Source organism: Brachionichthys hirsutus, chromosome 19 (genome assembly GCF_040956055.1).
Source record: "Brachionichthys hirsutus isolate HB-005 chromosome 19, CSIRO-AGI_Bhir_v1, whole genome shotgun sequence".
Taxonomy (NCBI): Eukaryota; Metazoa; Chordata; class Actinopteri; order Lophiiformes; family Brachionichthyidae; genus Brachionichthys; species Brachionichthys hirsutus.
The window spans coordinates 6,436,651-6,461,755 of record NC_090915.1 but is presented as its reverse complement, the minus strand read 5'-3'; the positions used below and the strand labels follow the sequence as shown (position 1 = coordinate 6,461,755).

The 25,105-nt window shown below is 44.8% G+C and overlaps 4 protein-coding genes across 4 annotated transcripts; 2 read left to right on the top strand and 2 right to left on the bottom strand.

Annotated features, from left to right (window-relative positions):
- Window positions 1–235: 235 nt before the first annotated feature.
- Window positions 236–8,502, top strand: ptpa (protein phosphatase 2 phosphatase activator). Its single transcript, XM_068752940.1, has 10 exons — window positions 236–263; window positions 762–871; window positions 1,050–1,136; window positions 1,387–1,512; window positions 2,272–2,389; window positions 2,999–3,098; window positions 3,407–3,531; window positions 3,753–3,853; window positions 5,681–5,788; window positions 7,460–8,502. Exons 1-10 carry the CDS (start codon window positions 239–241, stop codon window positions 7,532–7,534), a joined length of 975 nt encoding a protein of 324 aa, XP_068609041.1. The 5' UTR covers window positions 236–238; the 3' UTR covers window positions 7,535–8,502.
- A 1,785-nt stretch (window positions 8,503–10,287) lies between these two features.
- On the bottom strand, window positions 10,288–11,358 carry ier5l (immediate early response 5-like). The gene has a single exon (XM_068753295.1). The coding sequence runs from the start codon at window positions 11,356–11,358 to the stop codon at window positions 10,585–10,587; it is 774 nt and encodes a 257-aa protein (XP_068609396.1). The 3' UTR covers window positions 10,288–10,584.
- Window positions 11,359–16,270: 4,912 nt separating this feature from the next.
- ntmt1 (N-terminal Xaa-Pro-Lys N-methyltransferase 1) lies at window positions 16,271–18,095 on the top strand. Its single transcript, XM_068753032.1, has 4 exons — window positions 16,271–16,354; window positions 16,958–17,120; window positions 17,237–17,489; window positions 17,578–18,095. Exons 2-4 carry the CDS (start codon window positions 16,962–16,964, stop codon window positions 17,832–17,834), a joined length of 669 nt encoding a protein of 222 aa, XP_068609133.1. The 5' UTR covers window positions 16,271–16,354; window positions 16,958–16,961; the 3' UTR covers window positions 17,835–18,095.
- Window positions 18,096–18,234: 139 nt separating this feature from the next.
- ndor1 (NADPH dependent diflavin oxidoreductase 1) lies at window positions 18,235–23,463 on the bottom strand. Its single transcript, XM_068752955.1, has 14 exons — window positions 23,329–23,463; window positions 23,092–23,169; window positions 22,731–22,828; window positions 22,558–22,656; window positions 22,289–22,390; window positions 21,964–22,167; window positions 21,384–21,511; window positions 20,991–21,202; window positions 20,651–20,758; window positions 20,461–20,575; window positions 19,929–20,075; window positions 19,717–19,835; window positions 19,299–19,393; window positions 18,235–18,740 (listed from the first exon to the last, which is right to left on the bottom strand). The coding sequence occupies exons 1-14, from the start codon at window positions 23,461–23,463 to the stop codon at window positions 18,596–18,598; spliced, it is 1,785 nt and encodes a 594-aa protein (XP_068609056.1). The 3' UTR covers window positions 18,235–18,595.
- Between the last annotated feature and the right edge of the window lie 1,642 nt (window positions 23,464–25,105).

Here is a 25,105-nt window from a genome sequence, read left to right as displayed (position 1 = left end):
TTCTTATCTATATTTGTTGATTGCGGTGGAAGTTTTATTTAATAAGGACTATTACACTTCTGACAGATTGTAATTAAAAAAAATGTTTTTGAATATGTAGGCAACATTGAAGCGTACATTTTGTTTTGTCTTCTTTTGTTGTACTTGAACGTCGCTTGTCACCACGTAGGGGGCGCTGCTGAGACATTGTTCCTTCAAATCTCCCGGAAACACAAGAAGAAGACGCGGAAAGGGAGCTATGGCGGAAAGAGAGCCGCGGTCAGGTAAAGCCCAGCTTGCTGCTTCTGTTCAGCGCTTGCGTTTAAGTTGTGGTTTGCTCATACTCTCGATGTATTAAAGTAAAGGATGTTTTACAAGTATTCCACACCGCAATAAAAAAAAACAGGTTGTATGTACGTAAAAAAAAAGGTCTAATCGCTGCCTGCAGCGAAGCTATCGTTGCTATCTTGGCTTTCCAAAGACTTGAATGAACTTGTAGTCTTAATCATTGTTTTGTGAGCAGTCGTTTTTAAAAATGGAAAAGCATCCTCAGTAACTTGTTTGCCTGCCATGGTTTTAAACAGCTCCTGTAGTTAGTTCGGAGGAGAGTTTTTATCAAAAGCACATATCTATAGTATAGTAGTAACAATAGGAATATCAGAATCTCTTAGTTTGGAAAAAGACCAATATCCATAAGATATGTGCTGCATATCTAAACTGAAATAATCTGTGGTTAGTTGTTGTTGGGATTTATTTTAAGATTCAGAAATCCCCTTCACTAGGATCCTCTCCTGAGGATGCAGCAGCTGAAATCACAACCCAACAGACCTTCATGGTACCCAAGAAAGAGATCAGCATGGTTTCTGACATGGACAAGTGGAAGCGGTCTCAAGTAAGTTGCTGCTTGTGTTTCAAAATCGCCTATTTTTCCTGCACCCCGTTTATTCCAATCTAAAAACCTTGTAGCCACATTGCATATTTATGTGTATTGTATTGGCACGCTAGGATTCTCACACCATTTCTCAGTGTTTCCATCTCCATCGCCGTTTTCACCACATCTCTTCCTACAGGCGAATGCTGATTATATGAGTTTCATTCTGACACTGAATGAAGGTGTGAAGGGGAAGAAGATCACAGGCGAATACAAAGTGTCAGAGGTATGTTGTCTTTTCTTCTGAAATCATTTGCTGGTAGACTTCTACATGTTTTGTTAATATGTATTTATTTATTATTATTATTTATGAATTGGTCTTAAAGCATAGAGAAGGAAAACTACTTTCTTAAGGTTAGAAAATGACATGTTGAAACTTTTTTTATTGATCTGAGTAGCAACATTGTCTGAGTTGTAAATATTTGGTTCGTTTAACCCGTCGTGTGACGATAACCGTCAGCCTCTCTTTGTGACAGACGGTGGAGAAGTTGCTAGATCTTCTGGGGACTCTGGATCGGTGGATAAATGAGACTCCACCCGTTGACCAGCCGTCACGCTTTGGAAACAAGGCTTTCAGGACATGGTACAACAAACTAGACCAAGTTAGTACACAAGCAGACACTCACACACGAAGAACGGCTGTTTCAAGCAAAAAATACTAATCAGGAACTTGGTGTCGAACCACCGATCTTCTGATAAGTCACCATTTTGGTACCTTTTTCCTTTATTTATTTAAAGGACTTTCTCACTTGACTTTTTTTTTTAAACCGCACCATTCTACCATCAAAACAAAGAGAAAAATATGTTTATGATTATTTTGCAATAAATACCCATCCCTATCACACATACTGTGTATACACAATACACACAATATATTAGAGCCCAGACAAAGTAAAGCTAGACAGTTGAGTTATTGCCAATGGCAAACTTGTCGCTAGAGGGCGCTATAGGGTACATCCCTCCCAACAATCTAATTTTAAGGACATTTCCTTAATGTACTTGTAAATGAAAATGATTATTATACAGTAAAAATGTTTGCTGAAAATGTCTTTCGCTGTTTAAAGTCCCTGTAAAGAGATGGATTTCTGGCTTACCGTCAAAAATCTTTGGCTTTTTACTGTCTGAAGCTGCAGATTTTTAACGGTGGACCCTTATTATCATCTAAATACAACAGAAAATGTGATTGATTTTTGGATTAGGCCGATCCAAGGCTAATACCAGATCCTCTTTCTTTATTCATTAGTTTCACCTGTAACCTTTCCACACTCTGTGTGTGTGTGTGTGTGTGTGTGTGTGTGTGTGTGTGTGTGTGTTTGTCTCTCTCTCTCTCTCTGCCGCCCCCCACCCCCACACATGCTCAGGAAGCAGAGGCTTTGGTGTCGACAGTGCTGCCAGCTGACGGATGCGCTGCAGTTCCAGAGATTGCCGTCTACCTGAAAGAGTCTGTAGGAAATGCCACCAGGATCGACTATGGAACAGGTAAAAGCTGCTTTTAAATTAAAATGCTTTTTGTTTTGACGCTAAAATGCTATACAAGGCAGTCTGAGTCCTCGTTACCCTGGCTGCTGACCTTTCGCTGCATGTCATCCCTGCCTCTTCGTTTCCTATATTTTATGTCCAATCTAGTAGGGATTAAAATGCTATTGTTTTTAGTTCAGAGGATGTGTTGGGAAAATTATAATAAAATAGTTTTTCTTACAGAAATAAATACTTCATACAGCATATTCAATATATTGACGTCAAACTTGCTCCAAGCCCTTGATGTTTTTTGATATGAATATTGTCCAAAGTCTGTGCATTCCACTCGTCTAACAGCGACTCCTCCTCACTAAACACTTTTAAATTTCAGAAAGCCCTCCGAGTCGTCGTTAAACGGGGGCCGTCTGTAGCTAGTTTCATCAAATCTGACTCCTACAGTCTTAGCAAATTGTCAAGTCACACTTTTAGAAGGCATGAGAATCGTGAAGGATCAAAACTCTGTGGTTCATAAATATATATATTATTGAATAATGTATTTTTTCTTTAAAGCTAAGGAATCTCGGTGGCAAATTCAAAAAGACGGCAAAATGTGTGCCTCCATCTTCTCAGGTCATGAAGCTGCCTTCGCTGCGTTCCTCTGCTGTCTCTGTAAAGTCGGGGCTCTCAAGGTGGATGATCAGATGGCTATTGTTTTTAAGGTTTTTAACAAGTGAGTGGTCTCTAATCTTAACTCCTAAACCCTTAAAGTGTGCGGAAGAAGTTCCACACTTTGTGGGAATCTGGATTGCTAAATAGTCCAACAGTGTAGGAACAATATTTATTGACAGTGAAGTTTCCAGTCAGTACACAGTACCTTTCAAATATTCCTGTAATCTTGACAAGAACAAAGGTAGGAGATCTTCATGGTATGATGAATACCACAACATGATGGTACCGCATTATATGGTATTTAACTATTACTGTTAGTAGTAGTCATATTTATTACGACTCAAATGTGTGTTCAATGTCATTTTTCAGGTATCTCACAGTCATGCGAAAGCTGCAGCGGACCTACAGGATGGAACCGGCTGGAAGCCAGGGTGTGTGGGGACTGGATGACTTCCAGTTTCTGCCCTTCATCTGGGGAAGCTCCCAGTTCGTCGGTAAGAGCCCGGCTCCAACGTCCGAGTGAAAAGCAGCATGAGGGCGTCTGACAGGTGCATCTTGGGTAACTGAGTGTGTTGCATGCAGGGTTATGGACGTTTTAATCTGAATGTATTTGCATTGGTTGTTTGGTGCAGCATCGCAGGAGATGTCGAGTTCAGTCGGGGAGTAAACAGCGCCATCTGCTGGTTAACATGGGGACTTTCGTTCACTCCCTCAGGTCATCCGACGGTGGAGCCTCAGCACTTCGTCGATGAGAAAGTGGTGAATGAGAATCACCAGGACTACATGTTCCTTGACTGCATCAAGTTCATAAATGAGGTTTGCGAAAAGAAACAATTTAACAAGTATTTTTTTGTGTTATTATTTTTTTCAGACTTCCGCGCACTTGAAATTAACTTTGCAAAATGATTTACTATCTTAATACTTATATACTAATAATCTACAATCTACATGCTAAGATCTGTAATTATAGAACTTTGGTGGACCACGGAGCGTATGGAAATATGTTGCTGGTGGAGCAGCTACATCCTTTTCCTCCTTCCCCACTTTGGAAGCACCACCCGTTCCATCTTTTTCGTTTTCCTCGTGCCGCTGCTCGACGTCGCCCTCTTCCACTGGCTCACGAAAGGATGCTGCTGGCGAGGAAAGAAGGGCCTCGTTAATCTTTTACTTTACCGCAGTTAGGTTTGGGTGTAAGGATTTTACCTTCAGAGGATAATTCTCGGTCAATCCCAACAACAATATATATTTTTGCAATTTTATTGCACTTGTAATGACAATAAAGACCTATCCTACTTTTTAAAGGCACGGTTTCTGTATATATTATATGAATATGGGTAAGAAAACCGCTAATGCTTAAGCTAAACCGTTAACCGGTTAAATCCTGTGGAGGAACTCGACCTGAACGAGAATCGGGCTTGTATCAAAAAGGAAAAATGTTCCGGTTTCTGGATTTGAACCTTATTTGTTCTCCTCTTGTTTAGCGTCGCTCCTTCTACACCGCCTCGTGGATATTTTAAACTCCTGTTCATTTTTTAATTCCTACTCAGGCCTCTGGTGAGTCACTTCCTTCCCCACATGCTGCTGGGAATCATTCCTCCCTCCAGGGAGTACGGTCCGCCTCCACCCACCTCTTTCCCCTCCTCCCTGCCCATCCCCCCATACATTCTCATGCAAGGCCCTGGAAAGTGTCTGGAGTCCTTGTAGGAAGAGGGTGGGGGCAGGGAGGTGGAAACGGGAGGGGGCGGGGGTATTAGATTGATGCCCCAGGGTCTGTGCTTTGGTTCCTCCCCCTCTTGGGAGAAACTGGTGAAAAAACTATACTCAATTCATCCATATTTTAATTTAGACTTTTGTTTTAAAGTGCTCTAGGGTTTCAATGTCCTTATTTTTTTTATAGACATAATGTTATTTAGGGAACTGCTGGAACATGCATGTTCTTTACTTAATTGATTGTAACGCTGATGTAATAAGATCCCAGTGCAACCAGAAAACTTTTCTGTATTTTCATGGTGATTCTGGAAAACAATCTGTTGTTTTTCATATTATTTTAGTCAATCACCCTTTTATTATTAATATTAATATTATTATTATTATTTTAAAAACCTTCATTCTGTGCACATCATCTTCAGCTCAGGCCTTAAAATCAAAGTAAGCCACAAAATGTGTCCAAGAACAAGAATGCTGGAAAAACTCATTCAGAATTTGAGCTTAAGTCACTTAACTCCTATCTTTTGTGAGGGCGGGGGTGTGTGTGTGTGTGTGTGTGTGTGTGTGTGTGTGTGTGCGATTTCTAAAGAGATTGATTCATCCATCCATCCCTCCCTCTTGTAGACTCGGGTGTTTCTGGAGTCAATCCCAGCTTACTATGGACAAGAGGCAGGGAACACCCTGGACACGTCGCCAGCGAATTGCTCAGCCACATATAGACAGTCAAGCACTCACACCTACAGGCAATTTGGAGTGATCAACCCACCTAAGCTGCGCGTTTCTGGGGGAAACCGTACATATATTTTATTTCCTTGTTATCTTCCCGGCGTGTTAAAGTGTGAAGGTTTGAGTTTTCCTCTGGAGCTTTGTCAAGGACTTTTCTTCTTCGTACCCTGCTGTTGCTTTACGTCTAATCTTTGTCACTCTCCTCCATAGATGAAGACCGGCCCGTTTGCAGAACACTCCAACCAGCTGTGGAACATCACGGCGGTTCCTTCCTGGTCCAAAGTCAACCAGGGCCTGATCAGAATGTACAAGGCTGAGGTACGTGTGCTCCATTGCATCAAAGATCGGGCGAGCCAGTCGCAGCCGTCCTCTTGGAATCGTGCGTGTTCGTACAAACATTTTATTTAACGCAGCGTTTGTCTGTTGGGCGGTCAGCGAGTTTTGATGTTGGGTTTTGTTTGACTGAAATGGATTGCCTTGGAAATCGAGATATAAAATACCCTCCTACTCGATACGCACAGTTAAATCCACCGTGACTTGAGTTTCTTCACCTTTCCACCAGAGAAATATTTAGAAGTACAGAATAATATTTTATTTTATTATTATTGCTTTCTGTTTCAAATTCAAAATAGATTTCTTTGAGCTTTAACATAATTATTCCATGTAACTAGGAACCTGTGTATGTAATTTTTACTACTGCTGGTAACAGCTGGTTAAGTAACAAAAATACAGGCATAAATCCTCAATTGTGTCTCCTCAAACTGTGTTTACATGAAATCAGGTCACTGCTCGAAGGAACTGGGGCCAGAAAGGGTTAAAGTGGAATGAAGCGTGTGTGTGTGTGTGTCTAAACTGGCTCGCCCCGCCTCCATGCCCACATCCTGTGTTTTCCAGAGCAGTCTGGGAGTCTTCCCAAAGAGCTGAGGGGCCACGCTGTCTGCCGTTCCCGTTCCCTCCCCCCTCCTCCACATTCCCTTCATTAAGTTCTCCCCTCCCTCTCTCCCGATCTTCCTCCAAGCCTGGATCCGTCATCATCAGACTCGCATTCCTCTCTCTCTCTCTCTCCCCCTTTTCTGGCCCCACTCTGGGTTTCAGGCGGAGAGCTTGTTGTAGAGCCGATCCGCCGTTTTCTGTGAGAGGAGGTAATTCTGCAGTTTGGAACGTAGACTGAAGGGAGTGATTGACAAATGGCTCGGGGAAGCAAAGGCAGTTGGGACGGGGCAGACGTCTTCTTATCCTGTCCACACTTGAACAGAACAATGATCCATTCAGCAGTCGACTATCCACAACCAAATCCTCTGTGGCGTTTGCTGCAGATCCCGACTTGTCCAGAAATGCACGTTTTTCTCTTTCTTCCGGCAGCTCGTCGACTCCTTTCATCGTACTATTAAAAAAAAAAAAAAGAAGAATATTTACTTGCACAGACTTGAAATTGACTTGAGAGGGATAATTCATCGCGTCTGATTTACGGGTGTCAGCGATGAGCTTTGTTGTCTCAACATGTTCATTTACATACTTGAGGAAAATAATTAAAATTCACAAAAAAAACTTCCCGGACGGATGGGCAAGAAGTAAAGTTAAAGCACTTTGGTATTTGGGTTTATGCTAGTTTTGGATCCACGGTGGAGAGATACGTCAGAGAAAAGAAATATTACGTCCAATTACTTTCCTTGGCGACTTTTCTGCTAATTGAAGTTGCACAAAGACTCGTCTTTGGTGGTTTTTACACATTTTCATTAAAATGACTCTCGAGAACCTTTTCTGACGGCGTCGCTGCAGAGACGGACGGAACACAAGTTCAGTTCCACGGTTCTCCCAGCCCCCACTGCAGACACCCAAAGCCCCAGCCCTGCCGCTGCTGTATGAAAGCCTCACCCATCACACGCACACACACACACACTGCTGTTACCTGCTGTGGTCTCCGTCCTTTTATCTCGTCTGTCTCATGTGACGGAAACAGACCTGCACCTTTCTGTTTTTTTTCTTCAGTGTTTGGAGAAGTTCCCGGTGATCCAGCACTTCAAATTTGGCAGTTTGTTGTCCATCCAGCCCACAAAGCCTTGAAAGCTGCAGCAAAAGGCAAAAGGCAGCCACCCAACGGTTCTCCTTTCCGCCGGAACCCTCGTGTGCAAAACGTACGACGAGTAGAAAACAAAAATCGCGTTTGACACATGCATTTCCTCGTGCTGCGCGCGTGTGCTCATAAAAGGTTCTTCTCCGTCGCCGTTGATGCAGATCATGTTGTTGAGGAACTTTGTATTTCTAGAGTTTGATAAGCTCTATTTGATGGACTGAGAGAATTGATCGAGTTGCGTGAAGCTTGGATTCATTTCGTGTTCATGTGGTTTATCCTATAAGGCCAGAAACGTTGTTGTAAATGCACCAATAGTCGATTTGTCCACTTCATGCCAAACTGTAAATACGTACCGGTAATGATATCCTGATGCACAAAAGAGCTCTGAAGGTCATTCAGAATGGAAATCACCGTTTTGTTTCATCATAATTTCATCAGTGATTTTTAGGTAGGAATGTCTGCATGATTCATTTTTTACCTGTCTCTCTGCACGTCTGTCTCTCTGCTTGTCCCCTGCCAGGGACTGTCCACAGTCTACACTCGCGTTCACTATAGTCCAACGGTTCAGCCAGAATGAAGATCCAGCTTTCCAATAGGAAGTTTAGTCCACTCGCCTTCTGGAGCGTCACAGTGGATCTTCCACAGCGAGTGTTTAGTTCGGTTTTATACATCCAGTTATTTTGGGGGATGTTTAAAACTGTTTTGCTGTGAAGCTCCAGAAATGTTTTGTGGGTTGAGGCAGTTCAGCTTGGATCGATTTTTTGGATCAACTTATGGTTCAATTTCAGTTTAGTTGAGCGCCGGTAACTGAATAAATGCTCGGCAGCGTTTGTGAACCAGGTGAAAAATGGAATTTATTTATGTGAAATGGTTTCCTTCTATATTAAAAAAAAAAAATGTACTCACCTTAATGTTTTTCAGTTTAATAAAAAAAAGCTATTTTGTGTTAATAAACTAATCTCTCAAATGTGATCGAATTAATTTTCTTTATTTTGCTTTTATTTTAGATGTTTATCTATTGCGTCTCCCCACACACACAAACTGGTGAATTCCTGTGCCAAAATGAAGTGTGGACACTTGGTCCAGTTTCTGCAAGGTGGACGGACACCGCCTGATCCAGTTTCTCCCAAAAGCGGGTCCTTGCTAAGGGAATATGGGGGGGGGGGGGGGTATTGTTGCACAATACCTGTCTGAAAGTGGTTCACGTGTCCCAAGCCCCTCCCCCACAAACCTGCTGTACCTGTGTGGTCTGTGTGGTCTCTGCTGCCAGGCTGTCTCCTCCTCCCCCGATAGACCGAGTCTACCCCCACCCGCCCCCATCAGCCTCTGCTGCTGCCCCTCCTCCATGCATACACCAACACCTGGTACTGTTACAAAGAACAACCGGGTCAGTACCAATAGACAGAAGATGGACGTTTGGGTCAGGACTTCATTTAGGTCCGTTATTATTTTCTTTGTTGTCTTTGGAGAACCAAATCCACCATTTTAAGTATCCTGAGTCAGTTTATTTTGTGCACGTGTTCCGAACATGTTGCATACATGGTGTGGGTTCGGCATGGTGGTGCAGTGTTTGGCTGAGGTAGATGGTTGGGGGTTCGGATCGATCCGAGGGCCGGGACTCTCCTGGGTTTTCTCTGGGTTCTCCGGCTTCTTCCCATCGCCCAATAATCGGTGGATTTGTGACTCCGAATTCATCACAGATATAAATGGCTTTGTCTTTGTGTGTGGCCGTGTGAGGGACTGACGACACGTCCAGGGTGTAACCCACGTCCCCATGGAGTCAGCTGGGATAGGCTGCAGCTGTCCTACGACCCCACCAGGACAATCTGTGTAAGGAAGGAAGGAACGTTTTGTAACCATTTACAGCAGCCGGAGGAAGAAGAGGAGGAGAAGAGGAGAAGGGAGGTGGGGACCGGTGAGGGGAGGGTCATCCTGAGGAGGCTCGGCTCTGTCAAACTGCACATTCATTGTTTTCAAGAACTCCACCAAGTGGCACCAAACAGAGATAACAAGACTCCACGTTCAGCTCGGGGGGGCGGGGGGGGGGTTAAAATCTATTTTATAAAGGATTCCATTACAAATGTGTTTTATGTAACAATGAAATAAACAGCTCCACGACAGTTCAGACCGAGGTCTATGTTTTTTTTTATTAAGGTTATAAATTTGTAACAAATATTTCTGGAACAGTTTTACCCGGCGATATACAATTTATTAATCACAAAAATAAAAAATGCAAATATGTAGAGAATGATTTTGGTACACATAGTGCTCATGAGGCGAATGCGTGACGTCTCGGGTTACGGCTGAATCACGAGTTTGCCTTTTTAAAACAAAAGGACTAAGATCATTCTCTAAAAAAAATATATATATACCGGTACAATAAAATAAAAATAATAAAAGCTCACAAAAACCAAGACATTTGGAATTATGAATAGCTGAACACACAAAGTTTGATCTGACAGAAACTGGATTAACATTCATAGCGAGCTGTAGTGTGAATCGGGTTTAAGGCAGCATCATCCAAAGTGTTTTATATACATATGTCTTCCGTCCCGACCGTTGGACATGATGGACATGATGGACATGGCACTGTCCCCCTGTCCAAAAGCAGAATCATTGAACTGCTAATTTAAACAACTTCTTTTACCTGCAAAAAACACATCTGATTAGAACCTTTGAGGGGGAACCAGGTTCATCCAATCAGAAACCAGAGTAGGCGACGCAACCAATGAATGGCCACACACACACACACACACACCTGTGCGCAGCGAGGCGTGTTTTAATACACCTGGTCAGGTGGAATCACACGAACCCTGGGCGGGGTTAACGAGCTGACCAATGGCAGGGAGGTCAGGGCAGCGTCACATTTCACATGTGATTGATCTGTTTCCACTAATTATTGATTGGTCATTTAAAAACGCGCGTCAGCAGATCTTCTGATCAATGCCGGGAACGTTTTGTTTGTTCTCAGACACGTCGAGAAAACAACAAAATAAGAAGTCCGACCGGAACCGGGTCTCCCGTTGATAAAGTTTCTGGTTCAGAACGCCACGATGGCGCGGCTCCACGCCCCGAGACGCGCCAGGACCTGCGTGCTGCAGACCTGCTCCAGGTCCGCGGGTCTGCTCAGCAGCCCCGCGAAGCCCGAGCCGAAGATGGAGATCAGGTTGGAGATGTTGGACATGTCCCCGCAGTCCGGGGGGGACAAGTAGTCCTCCCGCTTGGCCCTTTTGGGACTGAAGTCCGGAACGTCCTCCGCGCCGGGTGGACACCAGCCGGACTCGACCTTGCGCTTCCTGGCCGGGGACTGCGCGCTCTGCGCGCTCTGCGCGCTCTGGGCGGGCTGGAGCGGGTCCCAGCAGCAGTCCTGGTGGAGGTACCGGTTCTCCACGGTGGTAACCACATGCGTGTCCAGGTCCAGCACCGTGGTTCTGTCACAGTGCGCCCCGCGGGACGTCTCCACGCAGCAGCTCCGGTAGGAGGACGTCCCCGGGTCCCTGCCGACGTCTCCGAGGGACGCGCGCTCCGTCCGGTCGAGCGCCGCGTCTGGGTGGCAGGCAGCAGCCCGCAGCCGCTCCTCGTCCTCCGCGTCCGCGTCCACGTCCACGTCCCATGGACCCGGCGCCTCCTCGTACCGCTGCATCCGGTAGATCTCCGCGTACTTCTCCTGGACGTAGACCTGCCGCGCGTTCCGCAGCACGCAGGACACCAGCAGGTTCTGGTGCAGCCTGACGCCCCCCCGCTGCGTCCTGGACTTATGGATCTTCATTAAAGACAACGAGATCAGGCTCTGCGCGTCCAATGCGCATTCCATGACGGTGACTCCACTCCGGGACGGGACGAGCGACTCTCCGTTATCCCGGCGGGGTTCGGTTCGCTCCGGAACAAAGGTTCGAGTCTCCTCTGGTGGGGAAACATTCGGACCAGGACCGGCCGTCTCCTCCTGGAAGCAGCGCTATCATTTCACGGCGTTTGGAACCAGGACGCGCAGATATACGTCCTCGGGACGCAGGCCCCACCCTCTCCGGGAAACACCAATCAGCTGCCTGGATTCTGCTGCTGAATGACAGGCTGCTGCTATGGAAACAATGCCTTCTCGACCAATGAGCGCCGGGCGGGTCCCCGGAACTATTCAAACGGAGCCCAGAAATATCCGAACGAGAACATTAGAACGCTCAGATAAACCAACCAACTAACTAACTAACTAACTAACTAACTACTATCGGGAGTTAATGCTTCACTCCAAATTATTATTTTTTAATCCAGCAAATAATCATCAAACTTTTTTGTTTTCAATGTAAAACTATTTCCTTTTATTCAAGTCATGTAATCAATAATTAAAATTAACATTCTATTCATGACACAAAATGGAGGCTCAAAGGAATTCTGGTTCGATATTAAATGTTACTCTACGATTTTAATCATTATTTTGGCGCATACAAGGTAAAATGCTGCTTGTTTTGATGACAGTGAGGACTTTTTAGAATAAATCAGCTGATGGGTCAAAATAAATAATTTGAGAACAGACTCGTCCAAAAGTTAGGACTGTCTGATTTACCGAAGACGTCCCAAGAGCAGGTTTGGCTGAGACGATGCGACATCTGGACTGAAACAGAAAATACCTGTTCAGGTAACCCAAATCACAAACAAATATTCTCTCATTTCATATATTTTATGGTAACAGCTTTTATGTCCAATAGAAAGACACAATTTCAAACTGTCATCTATTAAAACATTTCTCCTCAAACACAATTTCACAAAAATCTACAATCAAAATGATGTTTGATGAATTCACTGTGTTATTGATGAGATAACTTGTTTAGCCCTCAGTGAGTAAATCCTTTTTCACACTATAGATTACACACAGGCGGCGCAGTGGGTAGCACTGCGGCCTCACAGCAAGAAGGTCCTGGGTTTGAGTCCTTTCTGTGTGGAGTTTTGTTGCAGTGACCCCTGCAGGTCTGATCAGAGGTTCAGGTGTGCTCAGCGAGTGCAATAACCCGTTCAACCTGCAGAGGCCAGTGCAGCATTAGTTTTATGCCCCGTGTGATGAATGCTCTGTTACTATTCCCATATTCTCATTGTGGAGTCGGGCAGCGTTTCTACTGCTTTCACAGTGCAACTACAGAAGTGGCACCCCCCCCCCCCCCCCCCCCCCCCCAAGGTTTGTTTAATTAAGGATGAGATACGGGAATAAGTTGTAAACTTGGGTGCAGTGGAATATGATGAACACAGCACAGCTACTCGTTCATCGTCTGAAAACCCTTTGTATTATTATTTTGTTATATTGTCTCAGTTACACCTTCTGAATTCCACTTTTTCTTTAAATTCTACCTCTTTTTGAGAGTTAGTTCTCTATAATTCTTTCCTTTCTGCTACGAGGTCTGTTTTCTGTATTCCTTTTGTTTCTGTCTGGTTCCTTGCTGCTTTGCTCTGCTGCCTCCTTCCCTCCCCCTCCCCCTCCGTTCTCCCATCTCTCCATCCTCCCACTGGAGAATAGAGGTCATTGCACAAATGATTACTCAGATTCCAGTCACCATGGCAATGCTGCAATGTAAAAGGGCGACTTCATGCATCTAGCGCAGCAAAGATGCCGGTTCGTCGGCAGGCGATGAAGAAAGCAAGCGCTGCCATTGTGTAGCATCATGTCCCCTCTGTCTTCCTGTCTCTGTGTGTCCCCAGCTAACTGAGGGAGCTGCAGCCTCCAGCTTCGTCTCAAAGCATGCTCAGCTTCTGTCTAACCCTGCCCAATCTGGCCATTCCAGTGCTGGCTTTCCAGGTGCTGTCCACGAAACAGCGTGGACTTCACAGACACCTGGGAGACATTCTCGGGAAAACCGAGTGTCAGGACCAGGAGACGGAGACGTCATCCTAAACACGTCTCCGAGCATCCTTTAGGTCAGTCCCCCCCCCCCCCCAAAAAAAACCCCATAGAGATGGTGTCTGTTCCCCGACCCCCTAAGCTTGTTAAATCATACAGAAGAGGTGTAAAAATCAATACCACCCCACAGAAATGAATTTTAATAGAATTCAATGTGGACTATTAAATATTTGCTGTTCTTTCCTAACGTAACTTTCCTTTTGATTGTATTCATTTTGAGTGTTTTCCTGTCATTTCAGAGCTTTCACCTCCCTGCACGCAATCAAGTTCATCTACTTAACTGTGATAATACAACTTGTCTGGGAACATTCCAGACATTCCAGACAAGGTCAACAAAAACGGGAGTGGGATGGAAATCATCGTAATGACTCCGTGCATCTTGATGATGGTGATGATGCAGACTAAATATTCCCCCCCCACGTGATGTTTTTCATTACCCCAGAACTGGTGGGCGGTTTAGCTGATCCAGTCTTCTTCTCTTCTTTTTCTCCCTTCCCTCTTCATTGCTGTGGGGTTTTTTTTTTCCAGATCCCAAGGAAGTGTAGCGATCCACGTTGCTGCCAAGAAATATGAGAAACTGGCAGGCTGCGTGTTTCATCTGCGAGGCACAGTGGAAAGGCAGTGGAGGTTGCAGGGAGCAGGAGAGGATGCTGTTTGTGTGTTTGTCATAAGGAAGAAAACAGGAATCACAAGAAGAGCACGGAGAAAGAGAGCTGCAGAGAGATAAGGATGCATTTTAGTTGCAATGAAAATGGGCCGCATTACCGAAAGGCGATAAATCATAAACCACGCAGCTGCTGCTTTAACAGATTAGTATGCACACACACACACACACACACACACACGCAGCCACGTCCTCCTCTGACTGCTATATGGTGATACACACAGTACAGAAAGGTCTGGTATTTATCTAGCAGGGATGGCATCCGGCGTCAAACTTTGCCACAATTGAGCCTGCAATCGACTAGAAGGTTGATTTGCTGACGGGACGAGCCGAAAGAGGAAGAATATTTTATTGTGACTGTAGATCATGCTTGCACTGCGTTGAGTTAATACTCTGCTTGAACAATACTGAAGATGAAACATGTATTTTTGCAACTCAACATGTTTCAGCCTCCCAAATGAACGACAGAAACTACAGATTACTAATTAGCTTTGGAGCTGAGAAGCCTGTTCAGTTAAATCATTGTGCCCGAGCGATAGACAGCAATCAATGGTTACAGTTGGGATGGGATGCTCAAATGCACCGAGCCACAACTGCCATATATATAATGTATGATGGAGATGCACTGGCCCCTCTCCAGCGAATGGATATACCATTAAAGAATAAACTTACCGTAGTAAAGAATAATGTAAGACAGAATTGTCAACTGAGTCGACAGTTCTCTGACTTCTACATTTAACATTACATTCATAAGGAGTTTGATATCAATCATTGATTTGTAACTATCATGTATCAATATGTAAGTAGGTGTTCTGTGCAGCCTTCTTCTCGACACCCATCCAGGATGACTTGAAGAGCGTGCTGAGAAAGAAATGACAGTGTTCTGGCTCTTGGGTAATACTGTAGCTCTTCCGTAGAGCATCCGTTTGATGTTTCGTCTTCCTGCAAGCTCTTCCTGTGATGCTGACATCTGTAAGTTATGTTCTTCCTGCCTGTTGCCTAGCAACAGAGGGGAAAAAACCAGATGTAATGAGCAAAGGTGAACCCGGAGAGGATAGGAGGAAAGGCAAGGCAGTTCCATTTCTGTTTAGCATTCATAAAAGTGATGTGATGAGTACTCGATTATTATAGTAATTGAGAATGCGGATTCTGACTGTACTTCATGCATCTTTAAAATAACGCCTACCTCCAAATGTTAATTGTCGACTTTGACTTCACAGGGAAACTTGGGAGATTGCTTTGTCAGGTTGTTCTTAGCTTTTACAGAGGAGCCTTAGAATAAATGCTGGCTGTAATCATTATGAAATTGTATGGATTGTACATTATCACGATTTAATGATTACAACCAGCCATCTACTGTACAGAAGCAGCCACAGATCGGTCACCCTGCTGCCATCTGACCCTAACCCTGAACTTCAAGGTAGCAAACATCTCATCCATAGTGGAATAAGTGATGACAGCAAGACTGGTGACAAGACGAGCAATTCAGATTAATTTCATAGAGGAAAAAGAGGCAAAGAGAAGGAATCACCAGAAGGGAAAATGTGCATTCCCAAAACAATAGACAGGAAGGAGAAGAGGTGATGGAAGGATCAATATCTAATTTCAGCGCTGAGCGCATTGTTGACAGCTTTTCAGTAAGACTGGGATAGAACTACAAAGAGCCGCCATTATCTGTCTGTCTGCTCACGCTGCAGCTCTCTCAGGTTCTTTGTCTTTATGTTTTCCAGTCTGTCTCCCTCTCCTCACGCCTTATGGGTAAAGAAGGAGACCGATCAGGTCTTCATCTGTCTCATTGTCAATTGCTTAGGTTGTGTAAGTTAACACCTTGTAAGGAAGTCATTTTAACTTATTGACTGACACCTATTTTCAGAGCAAAGATACTTGCCAGAGGTTTTAGAGCATTTGGACCGATCTTTCAAGACCCTGAATATTATGTTCTACGACTGTAAACATGAAACAAAAAAAAATACGAAACTACCAAAAGAAAGAATAGACTCTACCTTTTTCAGTTTTTTTGTAATCATAGTAGAACATTGGCTGCTTTCACCAAAAACACCAGTTTTTGACCAAAAAACGGAGACAACAGCGTTTTGTGATTATTTTTAGGACGTCAGCCACCGGGGGGCGCTGTGGTCGTTCCTCGAAACCAAATAAGGAAATGACGTAGGCGCGCGCGCCGCGATGGCCCCAAATAGAAAAATGAGTCTGTGACACCGAGGGCGTTTCTTCTGCCCAATGGGACGTGGCGTGGACACGAACCAGGTTAGTAAACAATAACCTCTTCGTGTTTAGGAAACACCAGCTAGTTAGTTGTACCCGGGAGCAGGTTATCGGCGGCTAACTAGCTGTCCGGCTTAAATGGCAGCATCTAGCTTTAGCACCACGCATGGCCTCACGAGTCGACTTCCACGACGCGCAGAATCCACGTCAAACGGCACAAGTTACTTCAAAGACTCGTTTGAACGTCGTCCTGGTTGTTTTTAGCCAGTTTATTTTGACCTTTGGGGTGAAAACAGGCGAATCCGGTACAGGAAGCGGCCTGAAGACAAGAGAACCGACCAGCAGCCAGAGCAGCTGCCCCCTAAATACAGAGAACTATTTATAGCAGCGGAGAAAGCACCGCAGGCGGCATGATGTCAGTACATTCACGTGTGGAATGGAGCTGCGAATGACGACAATCTCATTTTACCTTTATCTTATTTATCTAAATTAAAAAGAAGGAAATCCTCGACATGTTTCTTGGGGCGTCCATCGGCTTGCTGTCGGTGCAGACGACTCCGTTAACGCGGAATAATATCAAACCGCAGAAGCGTGTTTGTTCGCGTCTCCCTGCGGAATGAGCGACGTTCTCTGTGGGCTCCCCAGCAGGATGGGGGACATCGCGGAAGATGAGACGACCTTCTACTCGAACGCAGAGGTCTACTGGAAAGAGGTCCCCCCCACGGTGGATGGCATGCTGGGGGGCTACAGCAGCATCTCCAGCATCGACATCAATGGGTCCAAAGCCTTCCTGAAGAAGTTCCTCGGTGTAAGAAAACGTCTGAAAGCGTCAGACGGCAGTAACATGTTTAAATGTAATCAGTGTGTGTGTGCGCGTGTGTAGTTTGAGGAACACGTCAGTGAGTTTGCGCCTCTGACCTGCAGGAGGAGGAGGGGAAGACGAGCACCGGCTGCGCTCTGGACTGCGGCGCCGGCATCGGCAGGATCGCCAAGCGGCTGCTGCTGCCGCTGTTCGGCACCGTGGACCTGGTGGACGTGACGCAGGGATTCCTGGACAAAGCCAGGGTGTACCTGGGAGAAGACGGCAAGAAAGTGGGGAACTACATCTGCGAAGGCCTGCAGGACTTCGTCCCGGCGAGCGGCCGCTATGATGTCATATGGATCCAGTGGGTGATCGGTTAGTCTGCGTTAATCGGCGCCGCTGAACGCATCGATCAGGTGAAAGCTGCCGTGTTCCGCGTTTAACCCACATTTCCCCTCCCCAGGACACCTGACGGACGACCACCTGGTGGAGTTCCTGCGCCGCTGCCAGAAAGCCCTGCGGCCCAACGGACTCATCATAATCAAGGACAACGTGTCCTTCGAGGGCGTGGTCCCCGACGAGGTGGACAGCAGCGTCTGCCGAGACCTGAAAACGGTTCACGGTCTGGTTCACAGCGCGGGTCTCCGCATCCTCCACGAGGAGCAACAGAAGAACTTCCCAAAGGAGATCTACCAGGTTCATTCGCTGGCTCTTAGATAGACTGCCCCCCCCCCCCCCCCCCCCGTGGAAGAGGACAAGTGAAAATATTTCCATTAAATGCGCTGGCCTCAGGAGAACATTTTGATGACTCATATTTAATGTTGTGTTTTATTGACGTAAACGAGGTCCAAGTTTTCACTCCTTTCTCACAACTCGACAGAAGATGGGATTCAAAGGTTGAATAAATCCAGAGCGACGTGGATCTCCGTAAGATTTTTGGATGATTTTACAGATTATACAATAAATCTGTAGTGAAATCTGCACTGGTCACAGATTATTCTGCTCGTTTTCCAAAGATATTCTATCAGTTTTAACTGACATCATCTCAATCAATACTGTTTTCAGAGCTTTCTGAACAGCTAATACCTCACCAGTATAGCTGAAGACATTTACTTAAGAATAAATATAATTAGATTAGTCAGCAAATAAATTACTTTGTGAATCACCTTCAGTCAACAAAATCCATTCCTGTGAATACAGCCGAGTTGAAAGTTTTCATCCTAAAAGAAAAGCCAGTTTTATTATTTGTTTGCCAGGTGGTCAAAGGTCGTGACCTCGTCACTTAGGGGGAGCTGCAATGGGGTTTGTGTGATCAACATATATGACAAAGAAATGATAGAACAAGAGGATAAAATGTATCCAAAGTTTATAAAAAGACAGTCGGTCGCTCTTTGAGAGCAGGTTATTCCATCACACACGATATAACATGCAGAGCGACGACTTCCTCTCTCTGAAGACTCCTGGGGGTGCGGTCGGGGTGATCAGGACCACGTCTCACTTTGGAATCGGCCCGACCTCTCCATGGCCGCAAGCGTCTGCTCGGCGTGCTCGGCAGACATTCCCCCCTCCTGCTGGAAAACCTCTTTCAGAGAGTCGCTCACGCTGGCTGGCATCTGCCTGGCGTTGCTGCGTAGAAACAGAAACGGTCACGGTCGTCCGTGTGCGTTCGCGTCCAGTCAAACAGAACCCGTAAAGAACAGAGCAGGAGATTCAGTTTCGTTGCACGCTGCTAAGCATCATGGGATCTGTGTGTCTCGTCGCAGCTTTATTGTTATGACATACAAAAGAGTGTCAGAGATCCTGGGGGGGGATTTAACTGATATATGATAGATTTAGCAATATGTAGCTATAAATCTCTAAGAATGTGTATAAAACAATAAGCAATAGATACACTATTGGGAAATTGTGTTTTAGCAAGAGGCATTAACAAGTATAAAAACATAAAGTAAAACTGGCATCTTCTGGGATTATGTGCATGAAGGTGAATGAATTAGCGCTATAAACGTGTGGGCGATGGCGAGGCTGGACGTCCCCTTCTCCGCCCCTTCCTCAAAGGTGTCCAGTTTGCATCCGTGTCCAGGTCAGTTTGAGATCAAGGTGAACACCCACGTGTCTGTCGTGTGATATCCCCCCCTATTCTTAATGCTCAGGTGTGGTTAAAGTTGATGCACCAGGTAAACTCACCCTGCTATGTAAAAGCAGCCATTTTTGTTGGAAATCAGGTCCCACAGGAGCTCAGCGTTCTCCCTCACTCGGTGCTGCACATACACCTTGTCCTCCTGAAACACAAATGCATCGGGTCGTCGGCGTGCGGAGCAACAAACAGCTTTCAGTTCTGGCTTTACGTGGAGTTGAAAATAATGCAGATGTAATAAATCTGGTCACGTCTTTTAACAAAACAGAGGAGTAGCCCAGACATGGCCTTAGAACCAGAGGGTGGCTGGTTCACATCCAGGATGGACCCCAGCGTAGAGTGTAAGTTAGCTTCTATTCATTGCTTACAACTCCTGTGTGTGTGTGAGTGTGTGTGTGTGTGTGCGTGTGTGTGTGTGAGTGTGTGTGTGTGCGTGTGTGAGTGTGTGTGTGTGTGTGAGCCAGAGACCTGGTCTCGTGAGAAGGCAGTGAAGAGGGTCAGGCTTCCAGCCTTCCTCATCGTCTCCCACTCCGATCTGAAGTAGAAGTCTTTGGACTCAGAACGACAGCCGAAGAAGAGGACGTTGGCTGAACAGCAGGAAGACGAGGAAGAGGAAGAGGAGTGCCGCGTCAGATGCGTGAAATGAAAAGCAAAGTGAGATCCCCGTTCAGATATCTCACCGTTTCTTCCCTGAGCGGTCCTTTCTTGTAAGGCTGACCTGAAGGGCGCCACTCCTGTTCCAGGTCCAACCATTATCGCTGGGGTGTCCCCGTCTGTGGGGAGCGTCAGACTTCCCTTCTTAACCCACAAAGGAACATTAAGCTGAGCTGAAAAAACATTACGAACACAAGAGGATCACCCACACGCGTCTCCAGACATCAGAAGTAACATTTGCCGACAGAAACATTTGCCATAATATGAATGAATACAATTTAAAAAGTGGAAATAACACTGACCATATTCTAAGACACCTCTAGGTTCACCAGGGCTTGAGGACAGAGAGTTGCTTTCACTTTTATTTTCTACATTATGTCCCTATATATTTGCCATACCTTGCTTGAAGTTGATCTAAAATGCCCTTCAAACATTCGCAATGGTATTTCTCCATTTCATCTGTCGTCTCTGTACTTTCTCTCAGAATGTACCCACATGTTGTTTAATGTTGAGCATAAATAAAAGGGCTTTACTTTCGTTCACACACAAACAGCCAACCTTGTGCGGGGTCCAGGGAAGCTAACCAGGTGGAGCACAGGCCTCGTCGAGGTTTGTGCATCTTGGTTTTGTAATGAACCACAGCTACCAGGATCTGGATCCTGTGTGGGTGAGCCTGTGGAGAGAAAACCGAAGTGACGGTGTTTGGTCCCAGTTGCTCCTGCAGCAGGCGTCACGGTTGAGGAACTACCTGGAGGGAGGAGGCGATGGAGAAGGATCGAGGCTGGATCTCAGGGAATAGATCAAGGAGATAGTCTACCCTTAGTTCTGCTGTCGTGTGGGGGAAATCTGCCAAGACCTATAGCAGGAAGCAGGAAGAGAAAACATTGATGACTTTAACCTCGATATGCAGCAATAATCTGAAATGAAATGTGATAAAACAAAACTGTAGATTTGTTGCCTCATTTTCTACAAGCAGATAAAAAGAAATAACTGAAGCTTCATTCTGAATAATTGTAACACACAATATGTATATTTCTCTGAGATGAGGAACATTATGGCCCGGCACTGACTCTAAACCCGAGCATCACCTCCAGTGCTGTGCGTCTGAGTCGGTTGCAATAGCCGTGCAGCTCTTCCTGCCCTCCTGCTGAGCTGAACTCCAGCAGCTTCTCCTTCTCGAGGTCATTGGTGGCAAAGGAAGACAGAAGCTCAAAGAAGGAGCGACGAGGCACTGCTGTGACGTCCAAGTAGCTCTCCGCCAAGTGGAACACGCTGCAAGGCTGAGGAAGCCTCGATGGAACTGAGAAGATGCACTTTAATTTTGTGCTCATGTATTGTACCCAAGCAAGATAATTCTATTTGAACTAACACGACGGTTACATGGATCAAGCAAGCACAAAATTAATTTCATTATTATTCAGACGACACCCATTTCATCATTGCAGTTGCACACAAATTATACCGGTTGTTCTTTTGCATACCTGCAGCGTTTCCTGTTGTCTTTAAAGTGAACGTGGCTTCCGGATCCAATTTCAGCAGCTGGCAGAACTGCTTTACATCTTCGACTGCATTGAGAGGGTACAGCATCACAACATCACCCGCAGAAAACCTACACAGCAACGCCACCATCAACATCAGACCTATTCCGCATCGATTTTACATGCAAAAGAACAACCGGTATAATTTGACCGCCACAAGCTTTATACAGAAAATTACAGTCCAATAAATAGTCCTGCCTTGAACAGGCTCCGTTAAAGTTATTTTAAACAAATGGCCAAGCGTTTGGTCGTCCTATACGGGAGCACGGCTCATTACCCTGAAAATCAAACGTGGGTCTAAACAGTGGGAAATTAGGTTTAAAAAAACAGAAGCACATCATTCTAGAATATTAGTCGTATGCAAATTTAGGTTGAACTGGAGTTTGCTTGGTTAGTAACTGTCTCTCTGCAGGGATGGAAAGTCACAGCTGTTAGAAACACAACATGTGTGAACAAGGCAAACCGTTGCCAGAGCCAGATTTGATCCTATATGGTGAAGTGCAGAGAGGTCCAGCGGACTTACTCCATTTTGGACCCAGTGATGTCAAATTCAATGAGACGCACATCCTGAAAGTGCGACTTGTCCGTGACTCTCCTATTGGACAAAAGTCTAGAAGGAAAGGGGCTCGACTTGGAGGGGACGTTTTGCTCCGTGTGAAAAATGACCCTGTCCTGTGACTTTTCCTTCACGCTATCCAGGAAGTGGAACGTGTACGTTGGAGGGAGCCTGCCACAAGAAACAAGGAGAAAACCATCTGACCAATCAGGACGAAAACACAAAACACACCAGAACGAACGCTGAATGAGACCAATGAAGACATCCTGTCCCAAAGGAAGTCGGTACTCACAGCTCATCTTCACTCAGTGGAATCACATCAACCAGAGATGGATAGAGAGTCAACACTTTCTCCCAGAATGCAGCGAGCCACGGATCAATCACAGCATCTGAACTGAATCACACAGATTATCATTATTAGAATTACTGTCCTTAAGCCAATTTGTACAAACATTCTATAAAAATGTGGCAGAAAAACATGATTAAATTCCTTGAAATCAATCTAAATTCTGATCTTTATGCCGTGACTTCCAGTCCTTCACACGTGGGGGGGTTCCTCACCCCAGGTCATGCTGGTCATCTGCAAGCCCGACAGGAAGCAGCATACTGGCACCGAGATGAAGAAGGCGCTTGTGAAGTTTCTTAGCCACAAAATTGAACCTGCAAACAAATGTGGTGAATGGTTTTGTGAAAAACAAAGATCACTCTGAATGAATACTGAGAAAAGCACTGACTTTGGGTAGGAGGAGTCCCCCAGGCCAAGAATGGTACAGTCCACGTTACTCAGAGCGTTCACAGGCAAAGACCTCTTAAAGATGAACCTCCAGAAGTTCTTTGAAGACGGCAGAATGAGAGACACACAAAAGAAAAAGCTATAGTCCGATTGCCTATCTCCAGGTTATGCTTTCTATGTTTGTAAGCAAATACTTTGAAGCATGTTTGGAGTCCAACGGCATCAGAGATGACGTTCAAAGCCTTGTTCCACGTCCAGATCACGTGACTAATTCATGGAGTTGGATATTGGTGCAATACTCTGACAGATAATTGTATAATCTAGTTGGTATTTTTTAATTGAAAGAATCAATTTCTTTTTACCTTCATGTTGTCTGGAGGGTCTCCTTGGCCAGTGGTGGAACAAACAAAAACCACCAGAGGCTCTGAGATCAAGTTTGCCTGTTTGACGAGAAGGGAACGGGACTTTAATTCAATGCACGGACGTTGTACACAAAACCAACACATCCAAAAAAAATCACACATCATTGCAGAGGACGCAAACCCTGCATCTGCAAGTGCAGTGAGAAATGTTCAGAGCCCGACCTCATCCACACTCACCACATTGTATGAATCAAGAGGCAACACTTGAACTTGAAGATGTCTTCTCTGTGCCTGCCGTCCAATTCTCTGGGCTGTGTCCTGGGCTGTCCCCGACTGGCTCCCATAGAGGACAGACAAGGTGGGCTTTGACATCACTTAAAAAAGACAAAAGACACAGTTTGCTGTTATTTTGGGATGACATAGAATAATTAAAAATAATTTAAACTGAACACTTCAAAACCTACAGTCTAAACATAAATAATGCTAACAGCGCTGGTCTGATTAATAAACGACATCATCATTACATCATAATGTCTGGTTCTATTGTGTTTATAATATTTATCAGGATTTCACCATATTGTTCTGACATTTCCACTACGCAATTAGGACTGACTTACTGCGTCATTATTACGGAATAGTGACATAAGTATCAGTTTATTGTGGCGGGGTGTCGCAATGTATTTATTTAGCCAGTGTTTGTTTACCAAAAGCCACCCTTTAAGACATGAGGAGATCTAGCATGAAGCCTGTTAGCAGGCTGGTCAGAGAATGTTATAATGTTGTCAATGTTATAATTATTCTTTATAGATATCTAAATCACTCATAAACAAACAAAAAAAGATACTTGCCACCGTTGTCTTGGTCCAAAAGCATCTCATTCAAAACATTTCCAAACGTCACTCTTCTTCGTGCCCTTCTTCGTTTTCTTCTACTCCTAGTACTTATCTTTCTTCTCGACACATTACCGCCACCTACTGTCTGGAGTGAGAATGTAATAGGACGATGACATCCTATTGCGGCCTCTATGTGTCGACTTAGACATCCCTTGGTCGACAATTCACACAATGATTACAAATATTTATACACACTTGTGTATGTCCCAAGGTTATACGTGTCTAAGTATATGTGTCCTCCCTGCAGGTCTGTCCCTCCGTCCTAGTTTTAGCCTTTTAAACTGATTCCTCGGTACCACGGAACTTCAGTTTGTCACGGCCTGTTGGATTAAGGTACAGAATTATATTGATTGCTTGAGTCTGAATTCTAAACGTATTTACTTTGGACTCCTATTAAGGATGTCTTTACAGGAGGGGTGTGCCGCCTTCTGGCTCCGTCTGAATACTTGTCCTTCAGCTGTGTTGATCTGGGGAGTGGCTGGATGTGTAGCCATGGCTGCTTTCTCTCAGTCTGTTGAGTTGGCCACTCTTTTTGAGAACCTGGAGCAAACGCTTGGACTGGGAGCAGAGATTGGATTCACTCCAGATTTACTGCAGCTGATTCTGAAATATGTTATACTATCAAATAGGCTTTAAACCATGAACATGCAATTGGGCCTTGTCAGGTGATTATGGTAGCCCATCCTTGATCTGTGGACTTTCTTATCTCATGGTCGTAAACCCTGTGGATTGGAACATGCCTATTTGAAGGACTTTGTATTCAATCTTTTATATCATGCAACAAAAGCACACTTCTTCTGCTGAAATACTGCTGCAGGTTGCAGGCTACTCTCAGTAAAAAAAAAAATGTACTCCCTTATTTCCGGGCTGGGATTTAATCAATCTCTCCGAGTGGAAGATAGTATTCTATACACCCACCCATAATGCAATAATCAATACACATAACATACACCCATTCAGACAGCATTTTTATTGTTAAATCCAGATTTGTATTTTTTTTTAATTAGGGATAAAAATTCAATTTTATGAATGTTTTACTTGTGACGACAGCTGTTTTTCTGTGGGCAAAAATCACCTCAGACACCAACTTATTCCGATTAGATTGTAATAAACGGAATAAG

What these genes read in the sequence shown, in the direction of transcription:
- ptpa (XM_068752940.1), top strand. Translation starts at nt 239, where the DNA reads ATGGCGGAAAGAGAGCCGCGGTCAG. An exon ending in CAGGATCGACTATGGAACAG is followed by an intron (nt 2,390 to 2,998) that starts GTAAAAGCTGCT and finishes CCATCTTCTCAG; the next exon opens with GTCATGAAGCTGCCTTCGCT. An exon ending in GGGAAGCTCCCAGTTCGTCG is followed by an intron (nt 3,532 to 3,752) that starts GTAAGAGCCCGG and finishes TCACTCCCTCAG; the next exon opens with GTCATCCGACGGTGGAGCCT.
- ier5l (XM_068753295.1), bottom strand. Translation starts at nt 11,358, where the DNA reads ATGGAATGCGCATTGGACGCGCAGAGCCTGATCTCGTTGTCTTTAATG.
- ntmt1 (XM_068753032.1), top strand. Translation starts at nt 16,962, where the DNA reads ATGGGGGACATCGCGGAAGATGAGACGACCTTCTACTCGAACGCAGAG. An exon ending in TCCTGAAGAAGTTCCTCGGT is followed by an intron (nt 17,121 to 17,236) that starts GTAAGAAAACGT and finishes TCTGACCTGCAG; the next exon opens with GAGGAGGAGGGGAAGACGAG. An exon ending in ATGGATCCAGTGGGTGATCG is followed by an intron (nt 17,490 to 17,577) that starts GTTAGTCTGCGT and finishes TCCCCTCCCCAG; the next exon opens with GACACCTGACGGACGACCAC.
- ndor1 (XM_068752955.1), bottom strand. Translation starts at nt 23,463, where the DNA reads ATGTCAAAGCCCACCTTGTCTGTCCTCTATGGGAGCCAGTCGGGGACA. An exon ending in GGGGACTCCTCCTACCCAAA is followed by an intron (nt 22,657 to 22,730) that starts GTCAGTGCTTTT and finishes ATTTGTTTGCAG; the next exon opens with GTTCAATTTTGTGGCTAAGA. An exon ending in ATCACTGGGTCCAAAATGGA is followed by an intron (nt 21,512 to 21,963) that starts GTAAGTCCGCTG and finishes GTTGCTGTGTAG; the next exon opens with GTTTTCTGCGGGTGATGTTG.